This window comes from Ambystoma mexicanum, chromosome 9, assembly GCF_040938575.1.
Source record: "Ambystoma mexicanum isolate Mex_15411 chromosome 9, UKY_AmexF1_1, whole genome shotgun sequence".
NCBI lineage: Eukaryota > Metazoa > Chordata > Amphibia > Caudata > Ambystomatidae > Ambystoma > Ambystoma mexicanum.
In genome coordinates, this window is record NC_090931.1 from 1,070,329,842 (window position 1) to 1,070,347,373 (window position 17,532).

At 46.2% G+C, this 17,532-nt stretch overlaps 1 protein-coding gene across 4 annotated transcripts in view; it reads right to left on the reverse strand.

Annotated features, from left to right (window-relative positions):
* The window catches only part of TANC1 (tetratricopeptide repeat, ankyrin repeat and coiled-coil containing 1), a 2,406,012-nt gene that overhangs the window by 1,388,940 nt on the left and 999,540 nt on the right, over window positions 1–17,532 (reverse strand). For all 4 annotated transcript variants that reach the window (XM_069616378.1, XM_069616375.1, XM_069616376.1 and 1 more), the window contains one exon: window positions 5,399–5,588. In XM_069616378.1, the coding sequence (XP_069472479.1) occupies window positions 5,399–5,588 (190 nt within the window). The remainder of the gene's footprint in view (window positions 1–5,398; window positions 5,589–17,532) is intronic.

Here is a 17,532-nt window from a genome sequence, read left to right on the forward strand (position 1 = left end):
TAGAGGTGACATTTCGGTACGATTCCCACACAAACAATTCTATAATTTCTGATTGTGTTATTTTCTTTTTATTAAAACGATATAGTTTATTTCTAAACTTTTCATTTATCTACAATTCTTGATTTCTATGCTCGTATTCGAACAGGATTAAATACAGAGTCTAGGGATTTGTGTCCTCGGGTTTTGAATCTTTCTTTAGGATTCTTCTCCAAAATTGAATAATCGTGAATATCATTTTGTTGTTGTTGCTTAGGAGAATTTGGTCCCATCAATCTTTTGCATCCAACTGTGTCAGGAGTTTCAAATACATTTCCCTATAGGTGTTTCTGAAGTCCGACAGATTCTCACATTACATTATTTGATGAAAACGCGACTCCGGATGGTCAGGGTCTTTACAGAATCTGCAGTATGCCAGGCCTATCGGTAGATGCTTAATTTTCGTCAGTCGTTCGCGAGTTGGCAACAAATTGAAACGTAGTCACAGAAATAGATCACGTATGACCTTGTCAGGGAACGGTTTCAGATAATTGGGAAGCTGATTAATCGCCCTAGCCTCTGATATGCAGTTGAGATTCGTGTAATAATGTGTTTTACCTTCGATTGTATGAATCCAGTCATTGAGCATGATTTTTTTTTCTGCATGCTGCGGGCGGTGAAGCAGCGTCTCATTTGAGATTTCTGATTTCACAAAGGCAAGGTCCATAATCTTTTTCCAGTATCTGTAAGGAGCTTATGATACTCAAAGTTGTGTTGCCAGAAAGGATTTCCATGGCTGGAACTCGGTCTTCGTTCTGAGCTTTTCGGAACATGTCAAGATTTTTCCATAATACAATGGATTGGAGTGATTGTGTGGCAATCTCGTAGCAAATCATGGCTATGGGGAATGTTGGGGGCAGTGATAGCACCTTACGCCAGAATATGGCCTCAACTTGTTGCCGTATATCTGGGTCAGGGTTAATCATTGCCTCAGCTCCATAAGTAAGTATCGCTACTACTTTCTAGCGAAAGAATGTGAGTACCGGTTTCAATGAAAATTTTCCATATTTTCTATGGATGAAGCTGCCTTGTCTTGCCAGGGCGTGTGCTTTAGATTTTAGGTGGATACACCATTCTGTTTCTGATTTAGATTGATCCATACTCCCAGACATTTCACGGAATTCACCTGGACAAGTTTTTTGTGTTGTATGAACCATGAAGGTTTCAGCTTGGAATGTTTCTTGATTAACAGCATGATCCGGGTTTTCTTGATGTTGATCTTTAATTCATTCAGCATCATGTAGTCTTCGAGTCGATCTAGGTAGTTCTGGAGGCCTCTCAGTTTTTTGTCGAAGATCACAATGTCGTCAGCGTACATCATCTGCGGTAGGGCTGTAGCGTTAAGTTTCGGTGGGTTTCGGGACGGAATGTTCATATACTCATCGAAGTCAAAGGTGAACAGATTGAAGAGTATCGCTGCCAAGGGACAGCCCTGGTTCAGGCCGTTGGACGTCATTATTGGTTTTGAAACTATGCCATCCGCTGTCATACATATTTGTATATTGGTGTTGGTATATAGTAGTTTGACAGGCTCTAGAATGTCCATAGGACATCCCCAGGCTTTCAGTTTGGACCAGAGCGCTTGTCTGTTGATCATGTTGAAGGCAAGTTTTAAATCCACGAAGACCGCGTATATTTTAATTTTTCCTTGAATGGCTTCTTGTTTCAGCAGATTTAATAGAAACAAGTTGAGGTTGGTACCGACCCTTTTAACAAATCCAGTCTGTCTTTTCGCCTGTCTGTTATTGTTGGCAGCCCAGTTGGTTAATTTTTGTAGTAGGTATGTGGCAAATACTTTCCCAAGGGGATCAAGCAGGGCAATAGGACGGTAATTATTCGGTTTTCTGTCTCCCTGCTTGAAAATGGGGACTAAGGTGCTGTTTGCCATGTTCGAGGTACGTCATTCAATTCCGAAATCAGGCTGAACAACTGAATACAAAGTTTTGTCCATTGCTGCGGATTCTGTCTGATGAGTGCGTTGAATAGCCCGTCGGGGGCACGAGACGTATTTCATTTAGATATTATTTCAGTAATGTTCTCTTGGTTGAACTCGAGTGACCATCTGTCAGAATGTTCCTCCACTTCTACTTTGGTGTTTGTGTCACATGTTTTATATAATTCAGTGAAGTGGGTAATCCAACTGGATTCAGGTACATCTGAGATTAATCTGTCGTTGGAACCATCGTGTTGATTTAAGATGTTCCATGCATTCCTGGTGTTTTATGGGACAAAGCTTCGAGCATTCTTTCTGAGTCCTGTTGGACTAACAAGTATCTATTGGTTTTGGTCCAATTTGCGTATTTCTGTTTCGCCTTTTTGATCAAAAGTTGTTTATTTTCTTCGTTACTTTTGTTGATGGCTTTGATGTTCTTACGCATTTCTGCTTTTTTCTTTTTGTTGGGGGTTCAAGGTGTGTAGATGTTGTGTCGGTTGAGTGATCTTACGGATTCTGTTTAGTAATTTAGCTTGCTCATTCCATTTCGATGTGTGGCTAGGAAAGTTTGTGTGATATTAAAGTGCCTACTTCAGATATCTGTCCTACTGTTTTGACAGTGCCACTGGGCACATTGATAGCAAGGATTATCAGGAGGGGATGCAGCTTGGGTCTAAAGCCCTTTTTTCCTTCTTCCCATGGTTAGAGAAACCCTTATTCACTGAAACAGGGATACAGAGAAGGAGAATGTCTATCGTAGGTGGTTTTCTGTTCGGCATAATTTATTTGGGATTCACCTCAGTGTTTGAACTTTGTTCAGAGACACCAGAAAAAGCTCCAGAATTAGAGCCATCATACATAAGATACACTTCAGCACACTTACAAGCCAACACAGGGCTCTGATCAGAGGGTTGAAATCTGTGTCCATGACTCAAGCTATGTGCATTTCACCTCCAAATTGTCAACCACTTCAGCAACAAAAAATGGGTACTCCTTTGTACAATTATGAGGTCTTCATTTTCAGAATAAATGTGGTTAATGGGATTCTCTGCATCTGGGTGCTTAACCAGGGAAGAAAAAGGTCTGAAGGGTAGAGGGCAGCCTTAATTTGACCAGTGTCTGATCCATTTGGGAGGCAGTGGAACAAACAGGCTACTGAAGCTGGTGAGGCCTTAGAGGTTGCCCTAGATAATGCCTCTTTTGATCAAGGAAGGTCCATAGTAAAGCTGTTTAAAGGGGCCTGTGTAATGAGGTTTAGATCATGTGAAGAAGCTGCATCTGGATAGGGCAGTCTTCAAGTATCCATTCAACACAACCACCAACAGGTGGGAAGGAGGAGAAATCCAAAATCTTCACACACCCTAAAAAGGTGTACTGTTGTAGCCAGTAAGATGGCTCAGTAAGATAAGCAATCAACGATAAGAAGTAAGAACTGCAGGGTAGAATCCTAGCAAGATCTACTCAGCAATTCAACATTCTGAGATTGGTAAAATGATTGGTAAAAGGAGTACCAATTAGAATTGGGAAGTATTGTATATATAAATGTTCTATGTAAAATGCTTTTGTTTAAGAGATATGAGATGAACAGAATCCAGTTATATATGGGATAAAGAGTTCACTACTGGGTGTTGTAAGTCAATGGAAATCCATCAATAGAGGAAGTAAAAATACTCCAACAACAAATAGGACACCACTACTTTCATCCTCACAGCTCCATGGATATCTTTGTACCAGAAGTACACGTAAAAACTATTTTAACTGCCTGATTGGAAGAAGTAAACATGCATCATTTAATGTGCATGAATACCTAGGTGCAAAGAAATAAATATTACAAAAACATTTTCGCTTGTCAGTGAAAACATATTTTAAACCTCTTATAAAATACAATCATTGGAAATTTGGCTTACAATTTTACTCCTTAAAAAAATAATTTTACTCCCAACTTTAAAAAATAGGGAGTAAAATACTCCCACTTCCAAATCCGCTGTGATAATGGTGTAAATACAACACGGAAAGCCGGGTCCGGATTAATGTATTGCCTTAAGACCTTTCATCTTGGAGAGGGCTGCATGCACATAAGTGCACATGGTAGTGGTCCCCTCCAAGCAAATTACGGGGAACTAAGGAGCCTGAACCTCTGCGTTCTTTGACATATTGAGTCAACTGCAACATAATAAGGGTAGTGAGGTCATTAGTTTAGGTGGCTTTTGCACCACCTATAAGCCAAAACTATTGTATTAGAGTACGGCTAGGGAGAAATGGCATATAAGGCAGGACGCAAAGCTTGTATGTGTTTGGTTATTTGCTCATCCTTTCACTGCCAAGGGCCATGTTAATCCCTACGGCCATTCCCGCCCAGTTCTTGCCCCTTCCCACCCAAAACACACCTTAACGGGAACTCTTTTGAGCCGCCTTTAATCATGTCTTACCATCAAACTTTGCACTGGATGTGCATGCGAGAGAGAGAGAGAGAGAGAGAGAGAGAGAGAGAGAGAGAGAGAGAGAGAGAGAGAGAGAGAGAGAGAGAGAGAGAGAGAGAGAGAGAGAGAGAGAGAGAGAGAGAGAGAGAGAGAGAGAGAGTGTGTGTGTGTGTGTGTGTTTTTTTAAATCAGCATTGTCAAAGCCACATGTTTGGCTTGTGTATAAGTATTAGGCATTTGCCAGGCACTGCTATTAGATGGCTAGGTATTGCTATCTTTTTGCACCGGCTACCATCAATGGCCAGCTAATATCACTACTACAATGCTTGTTTTCTTATTACGTTGCATTGTACTAAGAATATCATGTACAGGCTGTTATAGAGGTATTGCAGGCTTCCATGTATTATATGTCCGATGATCTGTGGGCCGAGCAAAAGTTGATCTAAGCACTATGATCTGTCCATAAATAGTTCAGGATTAGGACCTGGCTGCAAAGTACAAGCACCAGATCCATTGCAAGCTCAGGCACAGGTGGGGGTGTCCCAGTAAAGGCAATGGACGGCAAGCATTGCAGATTGAGACAGGATGTTACTGTTTGAATAGCCAAGAACAAGAGATCGGTGATTCAGAGTTGTATACAGCGATCCAGTATGGCTGCTGAAAGAGAACGAATTATGCTACTGCTCTCTCTCTCTGAACTGCTAGTTCTCCTCGGGTTTTGTACCTATTTATAAAACAGTACAGAAAGCAGAGTCTTTAGAAATTCACATACTCGTCAACTTGACGAAGGCCTAATTGCTAAATACTGAACAGATTTTACTGTCGGCGTGACCCAATTGCAACGCATGTACATTAACAAAAATGAAGATGTTTTGTGCACACAAGCATACCCTTGGGTATAACTCACCCAAATAAGTGTACAAGTGCAGTAATGGAGCGGAAGGGTGAGGAAAACATCAGATGATGTATCGGGCATCTTTTTTTGTAATTAGACGTATTACATGCTTACCTATAATCCCACTATCCTTACTCTCCAGAGTGGAGCTGGGGCTGCTAATGGTCCCACAGGGACTACTCTTGTTTGTTGCCGTCTTGCTGATACAGCTATTCAACGTTGAACAGGGACTATCCGTGCTCGGCGATGCGGTGCTGCTGGTTAAAGTCGAGCAGGGGCTTATGCCGTGGCTGCCTACTGTGCACTGCAAAGAGACCAGTCAACGAACACGCGGTCATTACATATCATCAAAAGCTGCAAACCCCGCCCACAGCCACCCGATTCAGGTACTGATCAACACAATGACAAGTTAAAAATGATTGCCAAGTGACTTAAGGCATGAAACTGTAAAGTAACAAACTGACTGCTCGAGGCAGGTAAACATGTTAACACCAATTAGTGATCTGCGAAAGTGGCATGTGCGCAAGCTCTGCACCAGAGCCAAGAACCCGGAAGAGCACGAAGCGTGCTCATCAGCTCCGAAGGCCCAGCAATGGCGTCTCTAGAAATCAATATTACGGGGGACCAGGGGACACGAATAGAACAATGGGGGCGGGTGGTGGCACATCAAATAGGGGTCAACAAAGCAAACTGGTTTCAATAAATATATGTTTTAAGAAGCTGGTTAAACAGGGTGACATTGTGCAAGTTCAGAGTAGATTTAAGACAATAAAACTTCAGCATCAAGTTAATGTACACTATTAAAAGTTAACTCATGTTCAACAGCTGCAAAACGTCCCTCACAATACTTCCAAAGACCTTTAGTCCTACAAGTGTTTTACTGTGCGTTTTTCATTGAACACAATTCATCATGTGTTACTGGATCTTTAAAACAATTAATAAAAAGTTACATAGCCAAAGAAATTAACAGTCGGACCCCCTCCCCGCACCCCAAGCTTCCCCTTTATCAAGAACTTTCAATGTCAAACCTAAAGCACCCTGAATGGCACCCCAGCTAATCTTACATTTGCAACTCCAAAATTAAAGTTCAACTGTCTTCCTCAGTGTGCCCTCTGAGTGGTTTAAACAGTTCATGCATAATAAATGTTCTGTCTATTATTGTCAAACTTGAAATAATGGACAAGGATTAATCATATCACATTTTTATTTAGTGGCCTAAGTGCTGTAAAAGTGTTAGCACCCAAAGTAATGGTGATGCAATATACTGTAAAGTGCTGCTTTAGAGTACATCTCTGAAATGTGTGAAGGCTTGTGGTTTTGCCAGAATAAAAGCAGGGGTGGTTATAAGGGAAAGACAGGTACTAAACATGTGCATTGATGAGTGTGGGCCTGAAGTACCAGAGTTCCCAGTGCTGGTATGTTTCTATGTAGTTTGTGGCATTGACACTTGGATAAGTGTTTTATTTGATGACATCGCTGGGACACTGGGGAAAGTCACTGGCAGAGCACAGCACGTGATACAGTTAAAGATGTAGCAGGCTTTGTGATGAATGTTGAGCTTCTTCCCAAGGTTCCGATGGTTGTGGTGGTGCTAGCAGGCATACATCTGCTTGCTGTGTGTGTTGTAGTCCTTGTGTTTAATTTAAAGGTGCTAGTAGATTGAAAGATTGGGGAAACGAGAGTTGGGCTGTGGTTCCTGATAAATCCAATTAGAAGTTTAGGGTTAGATTGAATCAGTAGTGTTCAAGTTGTGTTGTGATTCATCTTGATGAGGTGGTGTTACTGTTCTGTGTTACATTTTATGAGTGTGGGGAGAAAAAGTTGGCAAGACTGACATGAGTGGGTTGAGATCTCCAAGGTCAGTGCTTTAAATGGGTATGTCCTAACCAACCCCCGAAGGCAGAGGCACAGTGTTCAGCGGGCACAGGGAGGTGTCAGTGAAATCCACTGTTGGAATCCCAGGTACTGAGACATTGAAGAGGATAGCGCGTGGGCCCAGCCGCCTGAGCACTGCAAGAAAAGAAGGCCTCACTGGAGAGCAATGGCGACGGCAGCCACCGGGCGGACCCGGACCCTTCAGGCAGCATCTGCTGCTGCGACACATGTTGAAAGGCGGTCTACGGGTGCCCAAAGGGGATTTTGCTGCTGTAGTGCAGAGGCCCAGACTGACACCCCTGACTGCTGGCAGTGGCACTCACTTGCACCTGATGTTTGAAGTTGAAAGCTCCAGGGAGACTGTCTCACATCCCGGATGCTCTGGGATTGGAGAGAGCTGGGTCCTGCCATCACACTGGGATACTATAATTTACCTTGCACTTGAAGAAAATGAGGCCCCCCCCCCGCCCCAGGCTAGCGCGATAGTTGGAAGAGTGCACAACGTAAGGGGCATTGGGTGAGGCAGGGGATCCTGCTCGAAGGGGGGGGACCCAGCGGACCGCCACACCAGTGCTGTAATCTACAAGTCCATTCCAAGGATAACCAAGTCCAGAGTGGGAACCCAAAAACAGCATTTGAGGCAGAGCAGCGCCCAGAGGAAAATTGGGCATGGAGGACTCAGAATACAAGTTTGGGGGGGGCCGTGGAGGCAGTGGGTCCAGTAGCAGCATCAGAAATGGGAGTGCATGGTATTCCTGGCCAAGGAGGAGGCAGGAGGTATCGAAACACCACTCCCGGGGTCGAGGGATGGAGAAGGCCAAGGACGGCACGCAACCTTTTGGGCCCCTGGGAGGCAATACGGCAAGATATCCATGCGGTATTCATGGAGTTGAAAATGTTTCGAGCAGATGTACAGGTGTTGATGGGAGCCCTCGCGGACTGTGCCACCAAAGGGGAAAATAGAGTGGAAATACTGGAGCACAGTCACGCTCAGCAGACATTGCAGAGGTAGAAGTGGAGGCGAGAATCAAGGCGTTAGAATGCAAGGAAAGGGAAAGCATGAGCAAGATGGGTGATATTGAAAATAATAAGAGGAGAAATAAGAGGAGAAATAATCCGAGAATATGGGGGCTCCCTAGCAAAGACATGGAAACATCTCAGGATTTTGGAACATCTCCTGGGTAGAGTGCTGCACAAACCTTTGGGCCAAACACATGAGAGAAATACGATATGACAGGATTCATAAAGGTGCTAGGTCGGGAGAAGGACCTTGCTCTGTGGTGGCAAAGTGCCACTACTACAGTGACAAAGAGAAAAAATTACAGAAGGCTCTGGAAGTGGGCTCTATAGAGTGGGAGGGTGCCTTGGTTACAATCTTGCAAGATCTCCCCTTGTACTCTCTGGATTAAAGAAGGAAATGTAGACCTCTGACGAAATGGCTTCAGGAAAAAGGGGTGAGCTATCGTTGGAGGTTCCCCATCGTGCTGCCCAGCGAGTACAACAGGGAGCACTATGCATTACACTAGGGCAAAGAGGCCGACAAGCTCCTCCAGGTGCGGCAAAAAGGGTTTCCGCTGGAACGGGACAGTCAGTGCCAGATGTGGGAGCGTTTCAAAAACGTGCTTGCTCATCCAAAGGGCCGCAGGAGGGAAGGCAGCTCTACAAGATCCAGAAAGTCCCGGGTCTCACAACCTTCAGACACACTAGTAGGAGGAGATTTCAACACGATTGCTGATCCAAAGGTTGATTGGTGGTCGGCTAAAGGAGGGTGGATAGGATAATGGGGAAGAATAGTAGGGACTTGGCACACTTATTGGAGGACCACGATTGGGTGGAAGTTTGGAGGTCAAAGTTCCCACAGCTGGGTGGTTATACCTTTTTCTCATCCCTCCACCCTACATACACCAGAATATATCTCCTATATGAGACACAGGAACAGGAAGCCAGCACGACTTCTCCCCGAGTAGACTGTAACATGGTCTGATCACGAGATGGTCACAGCAGTTTGGTTGGTTGACAGGACAAGGCTAGGTACCCCAGGGTGGTGCTGTAACGATGTTCTACTTAGAGTCCCACTTTTAGAGAATTTCTTGGGAAGGAAAGCAACAGTTTTTTTAAACCAATAACACTGGGGAGACGGCCAAAGCCACAGTGAGGGGACTCATAGCAGAGGGGGAGAGGAAAAAACGGCAGGAGACTAAATTGAGACTAGGCTGCATTCCGAGATAAAGGGGGCTGAGAGCCCAGCTGAACAGGACTGGGGGTGATAGGGATGAGCTGTTAAATGACATGCGGGACAAGCAACATGCCATACACTCCACCCAGATAGGTGAAGTGGTCAAGAAGACGCAATACACCAAGCAAAGTACTATGAAAAAGTGGACCGGGTGGCAATGTTACTGGCTAACAGGGTTCGAGGCAACAGGGGGACGAGGAGAGTGGCAGGAATTAGGAATACTGATGGGCTGCCGGGGTGTTTTGTGTATTATGAGACGCTGTATACACAGGCTTCATAACTAGGAAGCCGAACCATTAGTGCATATCTAGATACTCTCATTATGCCTAACTTGGCAGCCTCTGAGGTGGCCCTGCTGGATGCTGAAATCACAGCGCAAGAAGTGTCTTTGGCCATAGGTCAATTAAAAGTAGGAAAGGCCCCGGGGGAGGATGGCTACATGGACAGCTTTTATAAACCGTTCCAAGATATCTTGGCGAAGCTACTAGCAAAGGTTTTTAAAGCCATCAGCGATAGAGGGGTAGTCGCACCTACATTTCTGGAAGCACGGATCGTGGTTATACCAAAGCCCGGGGAAGACCCCATGCAATGCCAGACATAAAGACCAATCTATCTATTGAATGTTGATGCCAAGCAATTTACCAGAGTACTGGCCTGCAGGCTGGAACTCCACCTCCCCAGGATGAGCCATCCCTGCCAGACCGGTTTTATTTTGAAAATACAGGGATCAGACAATCTCTGAAAGACCCTTCATGTACTACATTCCCAGACAGTAAAGCAAGAGGGAGTCCTGGTATTGTTCCTCAATGCCGAAAAGGCATCTGACCGAGAAGTTGGAGCATCTAGAAAGGGGTCATGTCATCGACTGGGATGTGTTTGAAGTGGATGGGTTGGGTTTTCTGCCCTTTATTCGACGCCTAGAGTGGTTGTCATTGGGAAGGAATCCAGGGCGTTCCAGCTGAGAAGGGGCACCAGACAGGGATGCCCACTGTCGCCTCGCCTGTATGCTCTAGCCATGGAACCATGGGCTGTGGACGTCGGAGCAAATAAGAGCATTAAGGGGGATGTGGGGGTCAAGATGGGGGAAGAGGAATATAGATTAAGCCTATTCGCGGACAATGCTCTTGTGTATTTAAACACACCCGGAGATCCCCCTCCCAAGCTTATTACAGGGTATGACCAGATAATTGATAGTTACTCACCGTAGTGACTAACATACTCTTAGTCCATAGTCCCCTTTCCTCCATACTGTATGGGCGTCCCTTGCAAGTGACAGGAGACGGAACATTTTTCACCAGAAAAATCTTCTTCCCCTTTAAATTTAGAGGCGTGCGCCCCTGGGAGCATGTGCTCACCTGACTACGCCCACCAGCGCCACTCCTCAGTCCCCATTGACGCGTCGACAATATTTAACATTGCCTAATGACACCAGTATTATTAGGGGTGAGGATGGTGGGATGTATGATGGAAAGGGGACTATGGACTAAGAGTATGTTAGTCACTACAGTGAGTAACTATTAATTACTCTTACATCCCGTCCCCTTTCTTCCATTCTGAATGGGCGATTACAACTGAATGTAGCCCCAGGGTGGAGAGGAGACCCTCAAGCAAACAGGTTTCTTAGAACCGCCTGCCCAAAAGCCACATCTGATTTGGAGGCAACAGTAATGCTTACAGAAACCCAAAGGACTGGCCCAGGTAGCCGCCCTGCTGATGACCTGCCACGGCACATGCCGCTGAAACGCGATGGGCATGCCTTTGGCTCTGAACGCATGGGCATGCAAATTGGCTGGCACTGGTTCGTGCTGCCCCTCATAGGTCTCCTTGATGACCGCAACCATCCACCTCGCTATGGGAGGCCTGATAGCAGGGCCTTGAACCACCAAAAGTGATAGAGGGCATCCGACTTGCAGAAGTCCTGTCAAGGTAGTATTTTAGCGCGCGTCTGACATCCAGATGGTGCAAGACCCTCTGAGGCTCATCCTTGATAGTCTGCAAATGATGAGGTGAGTAAGCCTATTTCCTCGTTCAGATGGAAGGAGGAGGTCACCTTGGGTAGGAATGCAGGGTGCGTCCGGAGGACCACCCTGTCCTTGTGAAAGGTAGTGTAGGGCTCTGATGCCACGAGAGCCTGGATTTCGCTGACTCTACGAGCGGAGGTGAGGCCTACGAGCAGCGCTGTCTTTAGGGTGACCAGCCTGATGGCCGTGGATGCCATTGGTTCGAATGGTTTGTGTGCCAAGGCGCCCAGGACTACATTGAGGTCCCATACAGGGTGTGGCTTCTTCATAGGCGGGTAGAGCCTGTGGAGCCCGCCAAATGCCGTTTGACCACCAGGTCGAGGTGTGCCGAGAAGGAGAGTACGTCGTTCAACGTGCTCTTGGGGAGGGGGGGTCGATCTTATTAGAGTTGGCCCAATGACAGAATCTGCACCATTTGCTCTTATATTGGCTCCTGGTAGCTTTGCTTCTGGCACCCTGGATGATCTCCAGGTTAACCTGAGATAGGCTCAAGTGCTTCAGTGTGACCTGCTCGGGACCCACGCTGCAAGGGCTAACTTGTGAGGAGCGGGGTGGAGTACCCTACCCCCCCTGCTGGGACAGGAGAAGAGCTGGACCCAGAGGTAGGTGGATGGGGACCCTGTCCGATAGGCTGAGCAGCTCGGATAACCACTGTCTCGACGGCTACCAGGGAGATATCAGAATGATGCTGAGGTGACAAGATTCCTTTATCCTGCAGATCACCTTGTGTACCAGGGGTGTGGGAGGGAAGGCGTATGCTGTCATGTAGTTCCATTGTATTTGGAATGCATCGCCCAGGGAGCCCAAGCCCTGTCCCTGCCAAGAGGCGAACTGCTGGCATTTCCTGTTGTCCCGGGTGACAAACAGATCCACTTGGGTTGCCCCCACCTAAAGAAGAGCTCCTTCAGGACCAGGTCGTTCAATTGCCGCTCGTAATTGTCCGCCCCCAGTCTGGTGAGCCTGTCCGCCTCCAGGTTGGATTCACCCGGGAGGTGGACAGCGGTAATGTAGATGTTGTTCTCCAGACCCCATTCCCACATGCTGACAGCTAGGTTGCACAGCGGAGGGGATCTAGTACTCTCGTGCTTATTAATATAGTACATGCTGGTGGAGTTGTCCATCTGGATAAGTACTATCTTTCCCTCTATCAGAGAGAGGAAGGCCTTGAGGGCCAGCCATATGGCCTTCAATTCTAGCCAGTTGATGTGGGACTCCTGTTCCTCCCTAGTCCAGACTCCATGGACGCCCAGTGTGGCTACCCAGCCTTCTAGGGAGGAGTCCGTAGTGACGGTGACATGCCGGAGGGGCATGGCCTGTCGCAGCTTGCAATCCACAGACCACCACGTGAGGTCAGAGTGGAGAGATGTAGGAATGTCGTCAAACTCTGCTTGGGAGCCCCTCTCCTGATTCCATGAGGCTGAGAAGTGCAACTGTAATCTCCTCATCTTGAGTCTTGTGTGGGGTAAGGCCAAAAGGACCGCCTCCATAATACCGAGCAGGTGTTGGAACCACCAGGCAGAGGTCACTGTCCTGGAGAGGAAGCGTGTACTGGCTCTCTTGATAGCCGTGATCTTGTCCTCAGAGGGAAAGACTCTCTCTGAGCCGGTGTCCCAGATGAGGCCCAGGAAGGTCAGGCTCTGCGTGAGGTGCAGCTGAGACTTCTTGAGATTGATCATAAACCCCAGGTCATGGAATGTGCTCATAAGTGCGGAAGAGGTGTGGAGAAAGCCCTCATGGGTTGAAGCCTGGTCGAGCCAGTCGTCCAGGTATGGATACACGTGGTGGCCCTGGGCCCTGAGGAGGGCTGCCACCGCATTCATTAACCTGATAAACACCCTGGGGGCTGAGTTGAGGCCGAAGGGTAGCATCTTGTATTGGAAATGGTAGCCCATGATCCTGAACCGTAGAAAGGACTATGTGGCTGCCAAATAGGGACGTGGAGATATGCGTCCTTCAGATCCAGGGAGCACATCCAGTCTACCCTGTTCAGTGTCTGTGCAATGAGTGCTGGTGTAACCATCTTGAATTTATGTAGCAGAAGGGAGACGTTGAGGATGGAAAGGTCCAACATAACTCAGTCCAGCATGGTTCTTCTTCTGTATGGCGAAAATCCTGGAATAGAAGCCCAGACCTTGCTGGGAGGCTGGAACCTCCGCCACTGCCTGGCTCTCGACGAGAGAGCGGATCTCCGCCAACAGAGTTTTTGTCACAATCTGTGGTAGAGGAGCGGAGAGGAAGAGGGAGGAGAGGGAGTAACTGGCAGGCGGTACCCAGTGGATGCTTTGTTGGGTGTCCTGACCCACGTTTGGGCTATCATGCTGCAACATTTGGTGCTGTGGGCTTAGAAAATCCAAGATGGCCAAAAAGCCCACATGTGCGCCAGAATCCAGGAGAACCACGCAGTTTGTGCACACTAATATGGTTGCCTAACTTACCACCCACCAGTGCGAGCAGGATGGGCCGGGGTGCCATGAGTGATATGTGTGCCAAAGGAAAAACCGCACTTCAAAATTACCTTTGGTTTCTCTGAATGCCAGCTCAAAATGCCTATTTTCAAACATTGCAACACATCCAAAAATCTCACTGAACACCAGCGGACATCTGGCAGAATGAAGTATGTGTGCATACTAAATCTGGGAAGTTGAAGAGCCCCAAAACAATGTTCATAACAAAACTGGCTGAGCTATGCATGTCAGCAGCCTAACTGAAACTGGATTTAAAACTACCAAAAATCGAAAATGTTTAAATTAACTGAGTGACCTACTTTTGAGTGTCACATAGTTTGTAACTGTTAAAATGTCATAGTTTTGAACTTAGAATCAGCATTCTAGCTGCATATGTAAAAATTGTCTTGACTTAAACTGGGGAACAAAAAGTGACATTTTACCTGAAACCTGGCTTAAGGAAACTGGGATTCTGCCAGACAGCTACCCCCGACAGGAGTGGGGGCTTGCCCAACAAATGCATTCCCAGGCCTGGCTGTATTCTGTTGCTCCTGCCAAAAGGAGGCCACACTCTCTGATTGAATTACCAGGGGATTGAAAGAAACTAAAGAAAGGGCCCAGGCAGATGGTTTATTAGGGTGGTCGTAAATGGCTTCCTTTTGAACAAAGCCCTGCCTTGACTCAGGCAGATGGTTTATTGGGGGGACCGTAAAACAGCTTCCTCTTGGCAGAAGCTGGGAGGGGCAGGGTCTCTGAGCTTGGCAGAAACTGGATAAACTGGTTTCTATACCATGTGACCTGAAAAGACACACCCCTGTTGGCCAGAATATGATTCTAAGAAAGATGTATAACTCACAGTGCGGACTTGTCAAAATTATTTAAATGATACCATAATTCTTGTGATTTTTCGGTGCACGTTTTAAGACGCGTTGGGAATTTGTGTGATGTTCTGGGGCAAAACCCCGCTATTTATTGACACCACAGACTCTGTGTTTAAGCTAGAGACATGGGAATTTACTGGAGTATGTATGAACAGGCCGTGTATATGTGTATAATTTTTAATGAAAAACCAATGTTGCAAAACCAGTTAAAAAACGCAAAATGTTGCCAGTTCTGAATGCGAGCTCTTAGGAACATCAGAGTTTGAACAGAGTATACCTCATGTGATCCGTGATGGGTGCATGTAATTTCAAACCACTGTGTATCTATGAAATATGTCTTTAGGTCAAATATAGATTTGTGTGTAATTTGACAGGGGAGTGTCCTTTCTGCAAGCCATTAAATGACACACAATCCTGTTCTCCAGTGAGAACGCAAAGAATTCTCCAACCTATCAGAACTCTGAAGGGGTTGGGCCTAGAAAGCTAGCCTCTCCACCCACTTTCAAAACACATAAAAAGAGACTGCTGGGACAGGTAGAGACATTCAATTCCATTTGCTGCGGAGCATGCTGACCGACGACTTCACATCCAGAGATCCTACACTTAGACTTCCAAGCTAAACAGAGACTACAGAACTTTGAACCAAGAAGGCCCACTGCAAGCAAAAGTATTTGTCAGCAGGCCCAAAAATCATTTGCAGACTATCAACAGCCGGGCAAACTGTTTGAATTCCCTGCCTAGAACATTGCCAGGACCGGTAGCAGTGTCCAGGAGCCGTGCAGATCAGTGCTGTGTCTGGAGAAAGCGGGACCAGGAGCCGTGCAGACCGGTGCTAGACCTGACCAGCAGAACCCAAGATCCAGGAGCAGTGCTGGTGACCCAGAAAAGCAGAGCTGTACTCGGAACCAGAGACCAGATCGCTGTGAAGTGCTGTGCGCAGTGACCGGATCCGTGACAAAGTCGCCTTCCTGTCCAAAATCTCTTGTGAGTACTCAGCAAAACTCAGAACCTAACCCTTAGTTTAATATAATATAATTCAATCTATTTAACCTAAGTAGAACTGTCACCTGTCATTTTCTAGCTGCAAGCTGGAACCTGTCGCTTTGAACTTTTAAAATTTCAAATCCGAAAAACTACCTTTATTTTATCGTCCGTATCTCTGGAACCGTTTGGGCTAGGAACTTGGTTTAACTTTCCTCTGAAAGCTTAGAATCTCAGCTACTCCTTATACTTTTGTATCACGATTCACGCACTTGCGAATTTTACCGCGATTTGCGATTTGGTTAAAAATCAAGCCACGTGTAACATTCAGCAGTCATCTCTTTCCTTGCTAAAAATTCGTTTGCCTCTTAATCACCATCTCTGAATCATTGCTAAAGTGAGCCTGAACTCATATTAACTAGATACCACTCACCCTGAACCTCCTGAAGGGAATTAAAAGTATTTTCAGCATATTTCTCGCTGCATTGTCACCATATTCAAAGCATTTTGCCTGTTTCAAAACTCCTATTGTTGTATAAGCTTGCTGGGGTGAACTGAATTACATTTGATTGCATTTCTAAGAACTGTGTGCTCTCCTCTTCATTTCCTTACACTGCATAAGGGGGGAGTGGATTGCCAGAGAAAAGTGATTACATTGTTTTGTTGAAATCATATTGAGTATTTTCTGTATTGCATTTTCATTCAACATTGCATCCATCTGAAACTAGATAAAGCATTCTCTACCACCTTATTCTTCTGTTCCTATTCCCAAGCGTGCTACCTCATCCTTTATACTACTCCTGGGTAATCAAATCAGTTTATTAGTAGAACATTACCCATTGTTAACTGCTCATGTTCTGAAGTGTGATATTAATTATTAATTTATTATAAAGTGTGATATATATATATTGTTTACATTCTCAAAAAAACGTTTAAACTTGCAAAACAGAACTAGTTCTTGGCTCAGTGGGGTTCCAAGAGAGGGGTGTTATATAGGGGTAGTCATCCAGAACTCATGAACTGGACATAAAGATATATCAATAAGGGTTTCCATTCAGTATCCCAGACTAGGCATTGACTTAGCTGTAGCGCTGGATTGAATCCTCTTACAATACTACTGAGAGGATCCAGGGGTCTGAAAACGTTTGGTGCCAAAATTGCATGTGGAAGGCAAGCCTGCCCCCCCCCCCCCCACTGGAGACACGTGGACTTGAAGGGGCGTGTCATGCCTTCTTTCCCTCTGAGAATGTTGCGGAGAAGGGGAATGGAAAAAGCCTTTGCCCCCCCCCCCCTTTTGTTGTTTCCTCCGGTGCTGACTCAGGGAACAGTCCGGTTGTCTGGACCTCCGTTCTTGGAAGCCCAGGAACCCTCCAGACATTCGCCCCTTGTCGGAGCGTTGATGTAACTGGGTGCACGCCTTGGGCGTGGCCTTTGTAAGAATAGATAAAGACTTTGCGAGCTGTTCTTTTTATTTAATTCTTCATCCGTGGTGGAGTGGAAGAGGTCACTACCCTGGAATGGAAGGTCCAATATGCGTTCCTGGACGTCGGGGTTAAACTTTCTGGATTAGAGTTGCATATCTTCCACTGAACGGGTTGGGGGGACAAGAGCGAGATAGGCTGCGTAATAAGTTTTCCAAGGTAGGGGGCGAGTCCCTGGTGGTCCGGTAACCTTGTCCAGCATGACTGGAGGATGGTATCGGACACCTCAATCCAGAGGATGGGAGGGGGAAGAGAGTGGGGGGATGGGGTGAAGGGGAGCATGCTATGGGATTTGTCTGCTGAAGAGGTTTCGAGCCTCGTGGAGCACT